This window comes from Berghia stephanieae, unplaced genomic scaffold (assembly GCF_034508935.2).
Source record: "Berghia stephanieae isolate SIO BIC M18660-M18661 unplaced genomic scaffold, UCSD_Bste_1.3 scaffold973, whole genome shotgun sequence".
NCBI classification, from domain to species: domain Eukaryota; kingdom Metazoa; phylum Mollusca; class Gastropoda; order Nudibranchia; family Aeolidiidae; genus Berghia; species Berghia stephanieae.
The window spans coordinates 1-15,291 of record NW_027629625.1 but is presented as its reverse complement, the minus strand read 5'-3'; the positions used below and the strand labels follow the sequence as shown (position 1 = coordinate 15,291).

General features: G+C 36.4%; 1 protein-coding gene across 1 annotated transcript; it reads left to right on the top strand.

Moving 5' to 3' along the window:
- Positions 1–26: 26 nt before the first annotated feature.
- LOC144962371 (NXPE family member 4-like) lies at positions 27–15,186 on the top strand (the record flags this gene model as incomplete). Its single annotated transcript, XM_078895261.1, has 7 exons — positions 27–356; positions 2,207–2,436; positions 5,885–6,097; positions 8,553–8,620; positions 9,872–10,026; positions 12,517–12,680; positions 15,097–15,186. Coding segments are annotated over exons 1-7 (1,250 nt in total), but the record flags the coding sequence as incomplete, so codon positions are not given.
- Positions 15,187–15,291: the final 105 nt, after the last annotated feature.

The following is a 15,291-nucleotide window of genomic DNA, read 5'->3' as shown; positions in this document are numbered from 1 at the left end:
CCATATTCCCACTTTACAAATCTTTCATGGGTAAAAACCTCACATTCATCACAGACAACCCAATGCCATTTCTTAAAGACGAACAGTACGATTTTTATCAGAGCACGATTTTGAACGGAGCTTTGAATATTACAAGAATAGTAATTGAGTATTTGAATTCTAAATCAACGAAACACGAATTTCACGAGTTGATTGATCAGCAGGTTGGTGACGTCAACGATCTCGGTGATGAGATCCAATCAGAATTTGTTCTTTTGAATTCTTCAAATAAAGTGTTCTTTGTAGGAGATATTGTTGCTGTGCGGGTGGACGTATTCACTGCATTAAAGGTTCCTTGCTTTTTCGGCGGTGATGAGGTTTGTATCTATTTATTATTTCTTTAAGGCATCGATGGAAAGTTAAATTATGTTTCTTCAGATCAATATCTCCTTCTTCTTCTTCTTCTTCTTCTTCTTCTTCTTCTCTTCTTCTTCTTCTTTCTTCTTCTTCTTCTTCTTCTTCTTCTTCTTCTTCTTCTTCTTCTTCTTCTTCTTCTTCTTCTTCTTCTTCTCTTCTTCTTCTTCTTCTTCTTCTTCTTCTTCTTCTTCTTCTTCTTCTTCTTCTTCTTCTTCTTCTTCTTCTTCTTCTTCGTTATCCTCTTCTCATCGTCCTCCTACTTCTCCTCCTCCTCCTCTACATCTTGTCTTTCTCATCTGCGACAATAACACTAGGTATAGAAAAAAAAAATCAATATTTTTCAACTTCATTAGCTAATTGGTGATTTGGTCAAACTTGTTGTGATAGCTAAGTGGCCTTTTCCAGGTTCAGTGACCGTAGGGTTCACAATGATGCGTGTGGGAGTGATGGATAGTCTATTGTATCGGATGTAATCCTGAATGTTTGATCTTGTTGAGGTTTGTTTTTTTTTAATTTTTAATTATTTTTTATATAGAGCAATATCCACTAAACGTGCTCAAACCGCTTTACAGGGGGGTCCCTGGTCAACAGCGACATTTAACATGTAGGACGGGACATGACGCCTGTTAGGCGATATTACAATTACTTCGGACAGAGAAATCGTGTTAACGGCCAGGTACTCATTTTACACCTGAGTACGGTGAAAGAATGTGAGTAAAGAGCCTTCTCCAAGGACTCAACTATGCACCGAGCGAGGCTCGAACCCAGGACCTTCCGATCCGAAAGCGAGTGTCATACCACAAGATCACATAGCCGTTATTGTTATTGCTATTGTTATTGTTATTTATGTTGCTATTTTTGTCCTTGTCTTTGTTGTCAATTTTTTTGTTGTCGTTTTTTTTTTTTTTTTTTTTTTTTTTTTTTTTTTTTTTTTTGTGGGTTTTGTTGGTGTTCTTTTTTGTTGTTGTTGCGGGCGTTTTATTATTATTGAAGTAATTGTTTTTATCGTTGTCATCGTTGTTGCTGTCGCTCTTATTTTTGTCGTCGTCGTTGTTATTGTTGTTGAATTTCATTTTGCTGATGTTGTTGATCAAGTTGACTTTGTTGTTTTATGTTATGGTGATTTCTAATGATAGTGATGGTGGTAATTAATCATGATCTTGAAAGAAGAAGAAGAAGAGAGAAGAAGAAGAAGAAGAGATGAGATGATGATGATGATGATGATGATGATGATGATGATGATGATGATGATGATGATGATATGAGATAGATGAAAAGAAGAGAAGAAGAAGAAGAAGAAGAAGAAGAAGAAGAAGAAGAAGAAGAAGAAGAAGAAGAAGAAGAAGAAGAAGAAGAAGAAGAAGAAGAAGAAGAAGAAGAAGAAGAAGAAGAAGAAGAAGAAGAAGAAGAAGAAGAAGGGAAGAAGAAGAAGAAGAAGAAGAAGAAGAAGAAGAAGAAGAAGAAGAAGAAGAGAGATGAGAGAGATGAGAGATGATGATGATGATGATGATGATGATGATGATGATGATGAGATGAGAAGAATGAAGATAGAAGAAGAAGAAGAAGAAGAAGAAGAAGAAGAAGAAGAAGAAGAAGAAGAAGAAGAAGAAGAAGAAGAAGAAGAAGAAGAAGAGAAGAAGAAGAAGAAGAAGAAGAAGAAAAGAAGAAAGAAGAAGAAGAAGAAGAAGAAGAAGAAGAAAGAAGAAGAAGAAGAAGAAAGAAGAAGAAGAAGAAAGAAGAAATTACAAGTATTGTTAATTACAACGTAAAAGTATTAGCAATATCAAATGGTAATGAATTCAACCCACAGGTACGAGTATGGATGAAAGACCAATCCAAAGGAGCATCTATGGCTGCCGAAGTGCAGGATTTGAAAAACGGAAGTTACGTGGCTCGATTACCTCTCCTTTTGCCAGGCAACCTGTCCATCTTTGCCAGCCTGGCTTATCCAAGAGAAGTCTTAAGATCGATATTTCTGCTCCGTGTTTTCATGAGAGCCGTGCGTCTGGCTGCTGGTGGCTTTGTGACGTCAAGGGCAAGGTATAATCTAAAAATGGGTTTCATTCATTGTCAACGAATGGATTTTTGCTTCGTTCCTTTTATGAGATACACTAACACAATTCTAGTTTATTACTATGTCAGTCATTAGTTGTTTTTTTTTGTTATCAATTCCTACCATAAAAAAAACCCCAATGAAATTAATACCTGTAAAAAATAGACAACGATGTACATCAATATCGCCTTGAATCGTGACCTTCGTAAACTCATGGCCTGACACTGATCAACAAATGACGTCAAAAGACAAGTCTTTGGCTACAAAGGAAACAAATCTTGAGTTATATTCAATAGTTCAACCAATGGAATCCCTTGTTTCCTTAACAACTACTAACGACAACTCACTAGACGCTGCACAAACTAAAATAAATGACGTCAAACCATAAGTCCTAGTGGTTGCTAGTGTCAGGCTTTAAGTTAACGATGGCTACGTTTGAATACTGGATGGAGTAGAAGACAGGTTGAGATGAATTAGTCTAATAAATGACGTCGAAGTTTCATGTGTCTCCTTTATCAACAATATACACCATGAACTAAATTAATGACGATTGTGTGATGTCACAGCACTATCATCCACTCGTCCCACATTAATCTTTAGAGTATCATATTCATTGTCTATTTTGTCAGTAAAGTGAAGACTCGAAACATCCATTAATTAATTGTCTAAATTATTTTTATTTTTTTCTGTATCTTTAAAAAATTATTTTAAAAACTTTTTTGAGCTTCAATCGGCAATATTTATACTCTTCTTAATTGACAAATTAAATTGCTTGTTTGATGCTTGTTTTTTTTTTTTAATTTAAGTTTGTATTCAGTTGTTTTGTTATTGTTGCTTTGTTTTGTTTTTTGCTTGTTTATTTTTTCTCAAACGCACTAGAGATCGGAATGAACTCTTCAATTCTTATTACCTCATTCATTATTTACCCTTTATCATTGAATTCTCGTTTTGATAGATTGCAATGCGAACTCTGTGTCTAGATCATAGCTGGAATAGCTATTTTATCTAAAGTAAAAATATCTTACGTCAGAAAAAAGTTCCTTGAAAAATACGAGGTGATTCAACGGAACAAGAGCACATACATACCTAAATGTCATACATACATACATACATACATACATACATACATACATACATACATACATACATACATACATACATACATACATACATATATACATACATACATACATACATACATACATACATACATACATACATATATACATACATACATACATACATAAATACACACACATACATACATACATACATACATACATACATACATACATACATACATACATACATACATACATACAACATACATACATAATACACATACATACATACATACATACATACATACATACATACATACATACATACATACATACATACATACATACATACATACATACATACATACATACATACATACATACATACATACATATACATACATACATACATACATACATACATACATACATACATACATACATACATACATACATACATACATACATACATACATACATACATACATACATACTACATACATAATACATACATATCAAAATTGTTTATTCAGGATATACATGATAATGTAACAAGGGTAACATATTCATTGACATAATACCATTTCCTAAAATAATGTACAATGTATAGAGCTGGAGTATTAATTTCAACAGTGAAGTTTCAGACTTTGCCACAGAAATGATAAGAACAAGGGACTTTGAGAGTTTTCGCATTGTAACAAATTGTTTTCATTCTCCACTACACAGAAAAGAAGTAAACCTCAAGTTTTATATTTGAAATGGGGCAGCGTGGCTCAGCGCTACGGTCTTTGCTTCGTATCCGGAAGGTACCGAGTTCAATCACCCACCGCTGCGCTGTGTGGCCTTGAGCAAGCCACCTCGCCCTAGCTCAATTTGCGGCGCTGCACTGCGGCTGACGCCTGGGTTATTCCAGTCTTCCCTTGGAATAGACCCTAGAGAAAAATTTCCCCTATGGGATGAATAAAGGGAATTTTATTTATTTTTATTTTATTTTATCTATATTTGAGGCACAAGTTTCAGTAGCCACTCCCTCCCGATATAGATAGTATGCGCTTGGCTAAGACGCTCACAACATTGCCATCCGGAAGTAAAACGGACCAACCCACAAAACTATGTGTAACCATGAACTTTTATAACCTGATTAATACAGTTTAGTGAGAGTTACTCGTAAACATGGATGGCAAAAAATAGTAACAAAGACCCGAGTGACGTCAACTTCATTCTATCTATACCTAATACCGATTTGACATGTTGGGTCACTTACGTAATGCATGAACAAGAATTAGATCTAGCTTTCCCCACTGAAAGAATTTGTTCTCATTGTTTCCAATTGGTCTGATGTCACGTCGCCCAGCAACGGCGGCCATCGTGGTTCTAAACAAAGAAAATCGGTACTTTTTATTCTTCATGCTGGCTAGAACTTTGCATATGTCTTGTGATAAAAATGTGAAAAAGTCAAAACATGATCAGATTTATAATGTTTTTTTCCTCTGGATATGCTTTTATGCTCGTCGGATAAATATTTCATAAGGGCGTCCGCCATTGTTCCGATAGTTTAGAGCCAGTTACTAAGTTACCATGCGTCATTACGAGGGAAGTGACGTTACGACTGTTAAAACGTATTAAATGCATAATTTAATTATTAAATTTCACCCGAATTTCATATCTTGACTGCAAATTCAATTTTTGACATCCAAATGGCCCTGGCAATAAATCACACAATACCTTGTTTGAGTGGATTTTTAAAAAATTGATTTTGTTGTCTCTATATGTGTGTGTGTGTGTGTGTATGTGTGTGTGTGTGTGTGTGTGTGTGCGGGGGTGGGAGGGGTAGGGGGGGAGGATAAGATCATTAATTCAACACAATCAAATCACTCACCTCTGTAAAATGCGTCAACTGAAATGCCAATTCTTTTTCTTCACTGCAAATTGCCGTTTACAATTGGTGGTTTGAGTGCCTTTGGCTTTTCTTTCTTTCTCGCTATTTTCGTGTTTGTATGTGCGCATGTGTGTTTATTTGTTTTTAGTAGGTTGAAGGGGGAAGGGGGGGGGGGGGGGGGAGACAGGAAACATTACTTACTATAATATGTGACCCCTCGTCTCAAAACGGTATTAAGTCGGGATGATTAAGTTGTTGAAAATTGAATTTGTAGCCAGAAATATCTGACTTAAGTTGAGTTTATATGTTTTATTGAGGAGAATGAATATCATATTTTAGAGTGCTAAATACCAATAATTCATAATTTTGACCAGGTTAACAATAATTTGACCCTATGGTATCTAGTTCATTCCGACATAATACCGTTTTGAGACGTTGGGTCACATATCATCATTTTCACAATCCATTAAATCATCTCAAATTATTTCTCTCCAGCGAGGCGACCATGTGCTCCCCGTTTCCAATAGACTACCACGGCAACGGTCTATGCAACCTTACCAAAGCAAACATGAACCGTCCGTGGTTCTGTGGCAGACCCAGGAACCCATCCTTGTCGTGCGATCACTGGAATGAGACGAGAGACATGGAATTCCCGTACCCTTTGCCTATGGGTCGGCCTCAGCAAGGCTGGTTTGACATGATTTTAACGTTAGTTTGTGATGACACATTTTTAACCAAAAGATAGCACGAAGTTAAAGTTGACGTCACGTAGACCTTTGTTATTACTTTTATTGCCATCCATGTTTATGAGTAATTCTCACTAAATTTTATTAACCAGACTACAAACGTTCATGGTTACACATAGTTTTGTGTGTTGGTCCGTTATATTTCCGGATGACAATGTTGTAAGTTTCTTAGCCATGCGCACATCATCTATAAATGTTTAAGGTTACAGATAGTTTTGTCTCTTGTTACGTTATATCCGGCTGATGGATTTTGTGAGTTCTTTAACTAAAACACACAGCATCAATTTTAGCTAGTGAACGGGAAAATAACCACGCCCCTCGGACAGTCGTCCAAATGTAAACAATGGCAGTTGGTGATAAACTACGCACGACACGGTAATACCATCTCAGTAAAATATTCTACACACCAGATCAATCGTGCCATCAAATAAAACTATGCGTAACCTTTAACGATTTTTCGTCTGACAAACGAATCTAATGAGAACTAATCACAGAACTAAAGGTCAAATAACAATAACAAAGAGCAGAGTGATGCCAACTTCCTTCATCGTATTGTTTGTAAACAGCTAAGTATGTTTGTCCGAGTGGGCTTAAGGTGTGTCACAAATCACGTGTTTTGATTGGTCAAAAGTCTACCGTTTATTGAGCTTTTGAGATTTGAGCTTTTTTAAAAATATATATAGGGCAATATCCATTAAAAGTGCTCAAAGCACTTTACAATGGGTCCCTGGCCAACAGCAACATGCAACATGTAAGGCCGGACATGACGTCTGTTAGGCGATAATACATTTTTTTCGGACAGAGACAACGCTGTCAATGGCCAGGTTCTCATTTTACACCTGAGTACGGTGAGAGAATGTGAGTAAAGAGCCTTTTCCAAGGACTCAACTATGCGCCGAGCGAGGCTCGAACCCAGGACCTTCCGATCCGAAAGAGAGTGTCATAGCACAAGACCACATAGCAGCACAAAACAATATTTTGTCGGGATGATTGAGGTGATGAAAATGAATCTATTCTTCATTATTATGTAAGAATGTGAGAATGTAAAGTTTATTCATTTGTTCTGTTGTTTTTTTTTTCGGGAGAAAGAGTCATTTCTCAATTAGCCAAAATGTAAAACTTGATCTTGCGAATCTTTTTAACATTACATGTTACCACCTCCTGAAAACGGCATTATTTTGGAAATTGAATTTATATTTTTTTAAAAGAAAAAGAAAAAAACAACGTGAGCTTTTAAATAGCAGAATATCCACTAAACGTGCTCAAAGCGCTTTACAAGGGGTCCCGGTCAACAGCAACACTTAACATGTAGGAGGCATGACGATATTACATTTCTTTCCGACTGATACAACGCTGTTAAAGCCCAGGTACTCATTTTACACCTGAGTATGGTGAGAGAATGTGATTAAAGAGCCTTTTTCTAAGGAAATTAACTTTGCACCCCTCAGAGCGGGATTCAAACCCAAGACCTTCCTATCTGAAGGCTAGTGTCATACCTAACGACCTCATAGCAACACATGCATTTTGTTAAACTTATAGGTTTTATTTTAAATTTTTTTTTAGGCAAATTGTTTCTCATTGTGACAAAAACTAAAGGCTCACATTTCTTGACGTTTTTTTCTAATCTTGTTCACTCTAACATAACACCAGATTGATGCTGTGGATCACATTTTTGATTCCATCATTAATTGTAGCTTCATAACCCATCATGTCAAAGTCGAGATGAATCCGACTTCGATAAACTTAAGGATCCCTCTGGTTCAGCTGATTAGAGCACTCAATTGGATTCAATAGTCTGATGTCACGTCGACCAGCAACGGCGGCCATCGTGGTTCTAAACAAAGAAAATCGGTACTTTTTATTCTTCATGCTGACTAGAACGTTTCATATGTCTTGTGATCAGAATGTGTAAAAGTCAAAACATGATCAGATTTATAATGATTTTTTTTTTCTCCTCTGGATACGCTTTGATGCTCGTTGGAGAAATATTTCATAAGGGCGTCCGCCATTGTTCCGATAGTTTAGAGCCCGTTACTAAGTTACCATGCGTCATAAGAGGGAAGTGACGTTACGATTGTTGAAGCTTATTCACAATGCAAAGGGACCAAAGTCAATCCCGGGTGAAGCCGAGAAATTTTTTATTCCTGACCCGCCTGATAACTCATCTATATCTATAATATTTGAAAAATAATATAATAATGGTATAGATTTATAGTGCGCCAAACATCCCTTCATCAGGAGGGCTCTGGGCGCATAACATAGATTAATTTAATCATGAAGCCCTAACACAGTACACGAACAACGCTAATTATACACTTAATCAAAAGAAAAATATAATAATGATAATGATAATAAAACGAAGAGGCATACTATTCTTTTATCAATTCATCATCATTTCATTATTTTTGACATTTCAGAGGCAAAAAACACTACCTCCGTACTCTACAGGATTCCGTCATACGCCTCGCAGTACACAGACGAAAAGGTTTGTAGATTTCTTTTTTGTTTGTTTTTGTATTTTTTAAAAAAAATCTTCACTTTTGTTAGAACAATACGCTTCAACAGTTGTAACGTCACTTCCCTCGTAATGACGCATGGTAACTTAGTAACTGACTCTAAACTATCGGAACAATGGCGGACGCCCTTATGAAATATTTCTCCGACGAACATAAAAGCGTATCCAGAGGAAAAAAAACCATTATAAATCTGATCATGTTTGACTTTTACACATTCTGATCACAAGACATTTGAAAAGTTCTAGCCAGAATGAAGAATAAAAAGTACAGATTTCCTTTGTTTAGAACCACGATGGCCGCCGTTGCTGGGCGACGTGACATCAGACTATTGAATCCAATTGCATCTTTCTGGCATCAACGATTTAGCCTTGGGTTTAACAGACTCTTATCTAACTCGACTCAAGTAGGAATGAATATATCATGACCATGCCGGGATAAACCTGAATCTTAAAATTGGGATTTTAAACATAACTTATAAAATTTGTGTTTAGATCAATACGTTTTGCTTCTTAAACTCCCTAAAATTCAAACCCCTCAATATAATTGATTTCACTTTAAAGTTTAAACTCAATTGTATTCATTGAGTTCATTCGTCATAATACTAGATTGATGCGGTGGGTCACATATTGTAAGAATGGTCTTGGAAAGGTGACTAACAGACACCTTGTGTAATTTTAAGTTGGATCCACAAGACCTATTGGGAGTAAATAAAGCGTTTGGAAGCGCATTGAGCATGGCGCATCAATGAAGCCACTCCATCTAAACCATAAGAAGAACTTTAGCTTTAGCCGTTTGATAATATGTGAACAAAACTTATATTGAATTCAAAGTTGTTTTAATACTGCTTGAAAATAAATGTTAGATCTACGTATTCTTTTAATTTCATTTTTTTTTTTTTGAAATTGTATAATTTTATAAATATGTTTTGAATGGTTTTAAAGAAGATACAACCATTTGAAAAATATTTCTTTTTTTGTGACCAATATAATATATATATATATATATATATATATATATATATATATATATATATATATATTATATATATATATATATATATATATATATATTATATATATATATTATATATATATTATATATATATATATATATATATATATATATATATATATATTGTGTGTTTGTGTGTGCGTGTGTGTTTGGTTGTGTGAACGTATACATTCATAAAATAGGATTCTAAACATAATATATCTTGGTAGATACAAGACCACCTTACCAAAGCAAACCATACTGTGGTAACCGTCCTCCCAGAGATACGTGGACAGAGTTGGCTCCGAGGGGAATGTTCTACAGAATGTCCTGGGTGCCTTTTGGGTGCCGGCTAAAACGACATAGCTTTAGTTCACTCAAACAGGTAAGAGTGCGACTCTCCGTGCTTCTTTAAGCTCGCTTTAGATGTCCAATTTCGGCTATGTGGTCTAGTGGTTTGACGCTCGCTTTCGGATCGGAAGGTCCTGGGTTCGAGCCTCGCGCTCGGCGCATAGTTGAGTCCTTGGAAAAAGGCTCTTTATTCACATTCACTCACCGTACTCATGTGTAAAATGAGTAAATGGCCGTAAACAGCGTTGTCTTTGTCCGAATAAATTGTAATATCGCCTAACAGGCGTTATGTCCCGTCCTACATGTTAAATGTTTCTGTTGACTCCTTGTAAAGCGCTTTGAGCACATTTAGTGGATATTGCCCTATATAAAAGCTCTTTTTTTTTAAAGCTCAATTTAACTTTACCGACGTGTACCTATTTGCAGGTCTGATAACCCAAATTTTAATGATCCATTGTTGTAATGGAAATACTCTCAGACCGACACAAGACATTGTCCATTACAACAATCTCGTATAAGCAGGTCCGTAATTTCGTTTGGTTTTCAGACCTGCCAATATGTAACACCTCGCACGTTACCAATACGATATTATGTCGAGATTATCAAAACGCATGATTTTTATTTTACTGTATGAAATTTCCGTTAGTTTAATATTATCTTAGAAAAATTCGATTTCTTTTTTTTTTCAAAAAAAACGATTAATTTTCAGCTTAAATGTTATTCCAAAACTCCCGTTTTGAAACTGTTGGTCATATGCTACAAAGATTGTTGTTTTGAGGAGCTGTACCTATTTAAAAAATTGAGCTTTATATAGCGCAATATCCACTAAATGTGCTCAAAGCGCTTTACAAGGGGTCCCTGGTCAACAGCAACTTTTAACATGTAGGACGGGACATGACGCCTGTTAGGCGATATTACAATTTTTCGGACAAAGACAACGCTGTCAACGGTCAGGTATTCATTTTACACATGAGCACAATGAGAGAATGTGAGTAAAGAGCCTTTTCCAAGGACTCAACTATGCGCCGAGCGCGAGGCTCGAACCCAAGACCTTCCGATCCGAAAGCGAGTGCCATACCACTAGATCACATAGCCGCACAAATGTTTTTATATCAAGAGAGGTTTCTTTGGCGATATCATGAGACCCAATCCGTTGTCAATCTGGTATAACGTTGGAATGGACAGGAATTAATTGAGTTTAAAAATAATACTTTTTTTTTAACCTTTACTAAACAAAATGTCACTCTCATCATTGATGACGTTTATTTTGTTTTAAGTTCCTTTTTATAAGTTACACTGAGAACTAAGTTTTAACTTACTCACTTCTAGAGATTCTTGCTACTTTTCAAAATTGGAAAAAATGTATTAAAAATGAGCATGTAACATAGATAGTTTTATTCAACTATCATTATAATGTAAAAATTAAAAACATTAGCTTTGATACTTCGCCTATAATTTGTCTCGGAAAAATGTAATCAATAGGCATGGGGTAAAAATAACCTACGGATATAGTCGGTGTTAGTGTTAGGGTTGAGAGAGTTAAGCATCAGTTTTATCCAAAATAATATAGGATTCTTACACTTTTTGGAATTCCGGACGTGTTCCCAACTGAGTGCGAGTGCACGTTGGGAACAAAGTTCGAATTCCAAAACGCAGGAGTGAAAGAAATATTTTTATTCTACCCCTCAATCGATTCCGATTTAGTCATTTCTATGCATTTGCATATGGGTTCAAACCGGGGTCATGGGGACAACATGTTTCGCTTTGTAATATATATACATATACATTGTCATATACATTGTAATATACATTGTCGCCATAGATTCTCAACTTTGTGTTTATACATTTTTATGCATGCACGTCTGTAAACGAATTTCCATTTTTTTGGATGAATAAAGTATATATTATTATATTATATTATTATATTAAATTATTACAAAAAGGGGTCTCAAACCATACGTGTCTATGAAGTTTTATGTTTGAGAAATATTTTTAATAGGTTTTCCTTTTGACAAAAAAATAACCTGAAATATTGATCAATTAAATTGGTCCCCATCTTGTCAAGCACATTCAAAGAATCTTAATGGTTTGAAACATGTTGGAATATTATAATACGCTTCATCAGTCGTAACGTCACTTCCCTCGTAATGACGCACGGTAACTTAATAACTGGCTCTAAACTATCGGAACAATAGCGGACGGCCTTATGAAATATTTCTCCGACGAGCATAAAAGGGAATAATCCAGAGGAGAAAAAAACCCATTATAAATCTGATCATATTTTGACTTTTACACATTCTGATCACAAGACATATGAAAAGTTCTAGTCCCATGAAGAATAAATAGTACCGATTATCTTTGTTTAGAACCACGATGGCCGCCGTTGCTGGGCGACGTGAAATCAGACTATTGAATCCAATTGGCATTTAAATCGATTGATATTCAAATAAATTTCTGACTTAAAATAAAAATGCATATTTCTTGTCATTGGACAGATTAATTTTTGTTACTGTTGATTCATTAGGCTCTGAGAGATCACACGCTTCATCTGATAGGCGACTCCAACCTACTAAGCTGGGTCGACATTTTCCAGAAGAACAAGTTGTGTCACCTGATCAAGAATCCGATTGACGCTGTATCTGGTCGTGCCAAGTTCTGGCACGATCCAACAGACTGCGTCAATGACAAGTAAGCTGAATAACTTGACAATGTCCCTCCTGACGTGGCACATAAATAGGGTGTTGAGGAGGGTGAGGAAGAGGTTTTGTGTGTGTGGGGGGGGGGGGTAAGTTTATGGATAGACTACCTCGGGACTCCCTCGGGAAGAGAGGGCTCTATTAATTAAATAGGGTTAGAGACGTTCTTTTTTGGGATCGTGGATAGCTCATATAGAGAGTCACGCTCTCCCTGGCCAGGCGGAGTTGTCGTACCAGTAAGGTCGAGGGTTCGAACCCCGATCGCCGCCGCGAAATTTTTATTCTCTATTGTCTTCTGGCACTTTCATACTCACTTCATTTCTTGTTGTTAATGACTCCCTATAGCTCACTTGGTACAACAATCGCTTCATAAGCTAAGGGACCTGTATCGACACCCCTCTATTCCCCTAGTAAAGATTGGGTAGCTGGATCTTTTAGAACTGGCGTAAAGCACCTTGTGATAAACTAGCGTCCAATCCACAGAGTAACATGTAGTTGGTATTATAAGTTTGACGCAATTTAATCTTAAGTAAATTCCAGATCGTTTTTTGTTTGTTTTTAAGGATTTTACGGCGCTTGCAACACATTAAGGTCATATCAGCGCCAGTAAAAAGGAAGAAAATGGGATAGTAAAAATTTCTAGAATTACAATTAAAGCACAAAAGAAAAGGTATGACAAAGGGGAATTGGTTCAAATAGGGATCAGATGTAGATTCCAAGAGCACACCGTCAAAGTACTTAGTTTGAGATCACCTAAAAGTCTCATCCAGACACAAGCACAGACCCCAACTAAGAGGAATACACTCAAATTCCAGCTCAATACGTTTTATTGCTTTGAAGGATTTCTAATTTTTGATCTCTACATGCCGAATCTCAAAATTAACCAGTTAAATATCGTACTCTGGAAAGACACGTATTTAAAAATGTGGCCAAAATCTCGTCCTTCATACATCGATCGATTTAAATGACCCTCATCTTGGCAAACACTATCAAACCTGGGACTTCGCCAGATCAATTACCGTCATGCCTTAAACTTCATTCTTCTTATATATTGAGAAAAAGAATGGAGCGGGACTTATGTCAAATCTGATGAGAAATAAACGATACGGAGAAGCGCCAGATGAAAACAGAATAAAAATATCGCAGTTTCAGGTCGCCAAATTTGGGATCCAATACGACACCGATTGCTTAGCTAGGAGAGAAAGCTCGGCGAGCGGTAGTAGTAGTAGTAGTAGTAGTAGTAGTAGTAGTAGTAGTAGTAGTAGTAGTAGTAGTAGTAGTAGTAGTAGTAGTAGTAGTAGTAGTAGTAGTAGTAGTAGTAGTAGTAGTAGTAGTAGTAGTAGTAGTAGTAGTAGTAGTAGCGTATGGCTGCATCTACAAATTCATTTCGTCAACCCAGCTTCGAAAGTCTTCTTCCGCCCTAAGGACTGCTTCATAGCCACCTTCAATTTTAGTTACTGGACAGTGGAGGACGATGTGATCGCTGGTCTCTGGAGCTGCCTGACACATCCGACAGGCATCACTGTTCCCAAGTTTCCATCTGTACAGATTTGATGCAGTTCTGCCATATTCTGTTAAGAGGCGATATATAATATGAGGAACCCCAATATTTCCTGGCGTTATGGAGCGGTTCGTTCAGTAATCGTTTATTTGGATCCCGGGTTTGGCTACCTAACACTGCAATATTTGTATTCTCTATTTTCATCTGGTACTTCTCCGTAAGCTTAATTTCTCATGCTTCCTATGTACCGCTTTAAAAACCACGAACAGGTGGATTCAACACGGTGCGGCTATGTGGTCTAGTGGTATGACACTCGCTTTCTGATCGGAAGGTCCTGGGTTCGAGCCTCGCTCGGCGCATAGGTGAGTCCTTGGAGAAGACTCTTTACTCACATTCTCTCACAGTACTCGTGTGTGAAATGAGTACCTGGATGTTAACAGCGTTGTCTCTGTCCGAAAAAAAAAATGTAATATCGCCTAACAGGCGTTGTCCCGTTCTACACGTTAAATGTTGCTGTTGGCTACCTAACACTGCAATATTTGTATTCTCTATTTTATTCTGGTGGATATTGCTCTATTTAATAGCTCAATGATAGCTCAATTTCCAGCAGGTGTAGATCTGGACTATGAGTTGATGGAGAATTTCTAAATGAATGGCGCCAATATAATTGTGTGGAGAGTCGCTTTGTCGGGCTGAGTTTTTTAAATTATCATTTTGTTAATGGGATAAGTCAAAATACGAAAATTTAAAATTAAGATTAAAACATTTTAATTAAATCCAGTATATGTTTATATTGAAGTTTAAAGTAAAAAGTTGAAGGTTTTTGAATTCTATAATTGAGCTTCTCAGACGGTCAACATTTTCAAAAGATGGGACAGTAATGACACATTTTTCTTTGAAATTTCAGGTTCCAAGGCAATCTCCCAGAGCTTTTTGTCTTTAATCTCGCCGATGATCTCATCTACCTGAATGATGTTCTGATTTTTTTTAAAGTAGAGTATGTTGCATCCCATGTTTGGAAGGATTAAAATACAAGTATCATGAGGGATCAAATCAACGTCTTTACTCACTTATCTAAACTTTCATTTATTGTCCTGTTTTC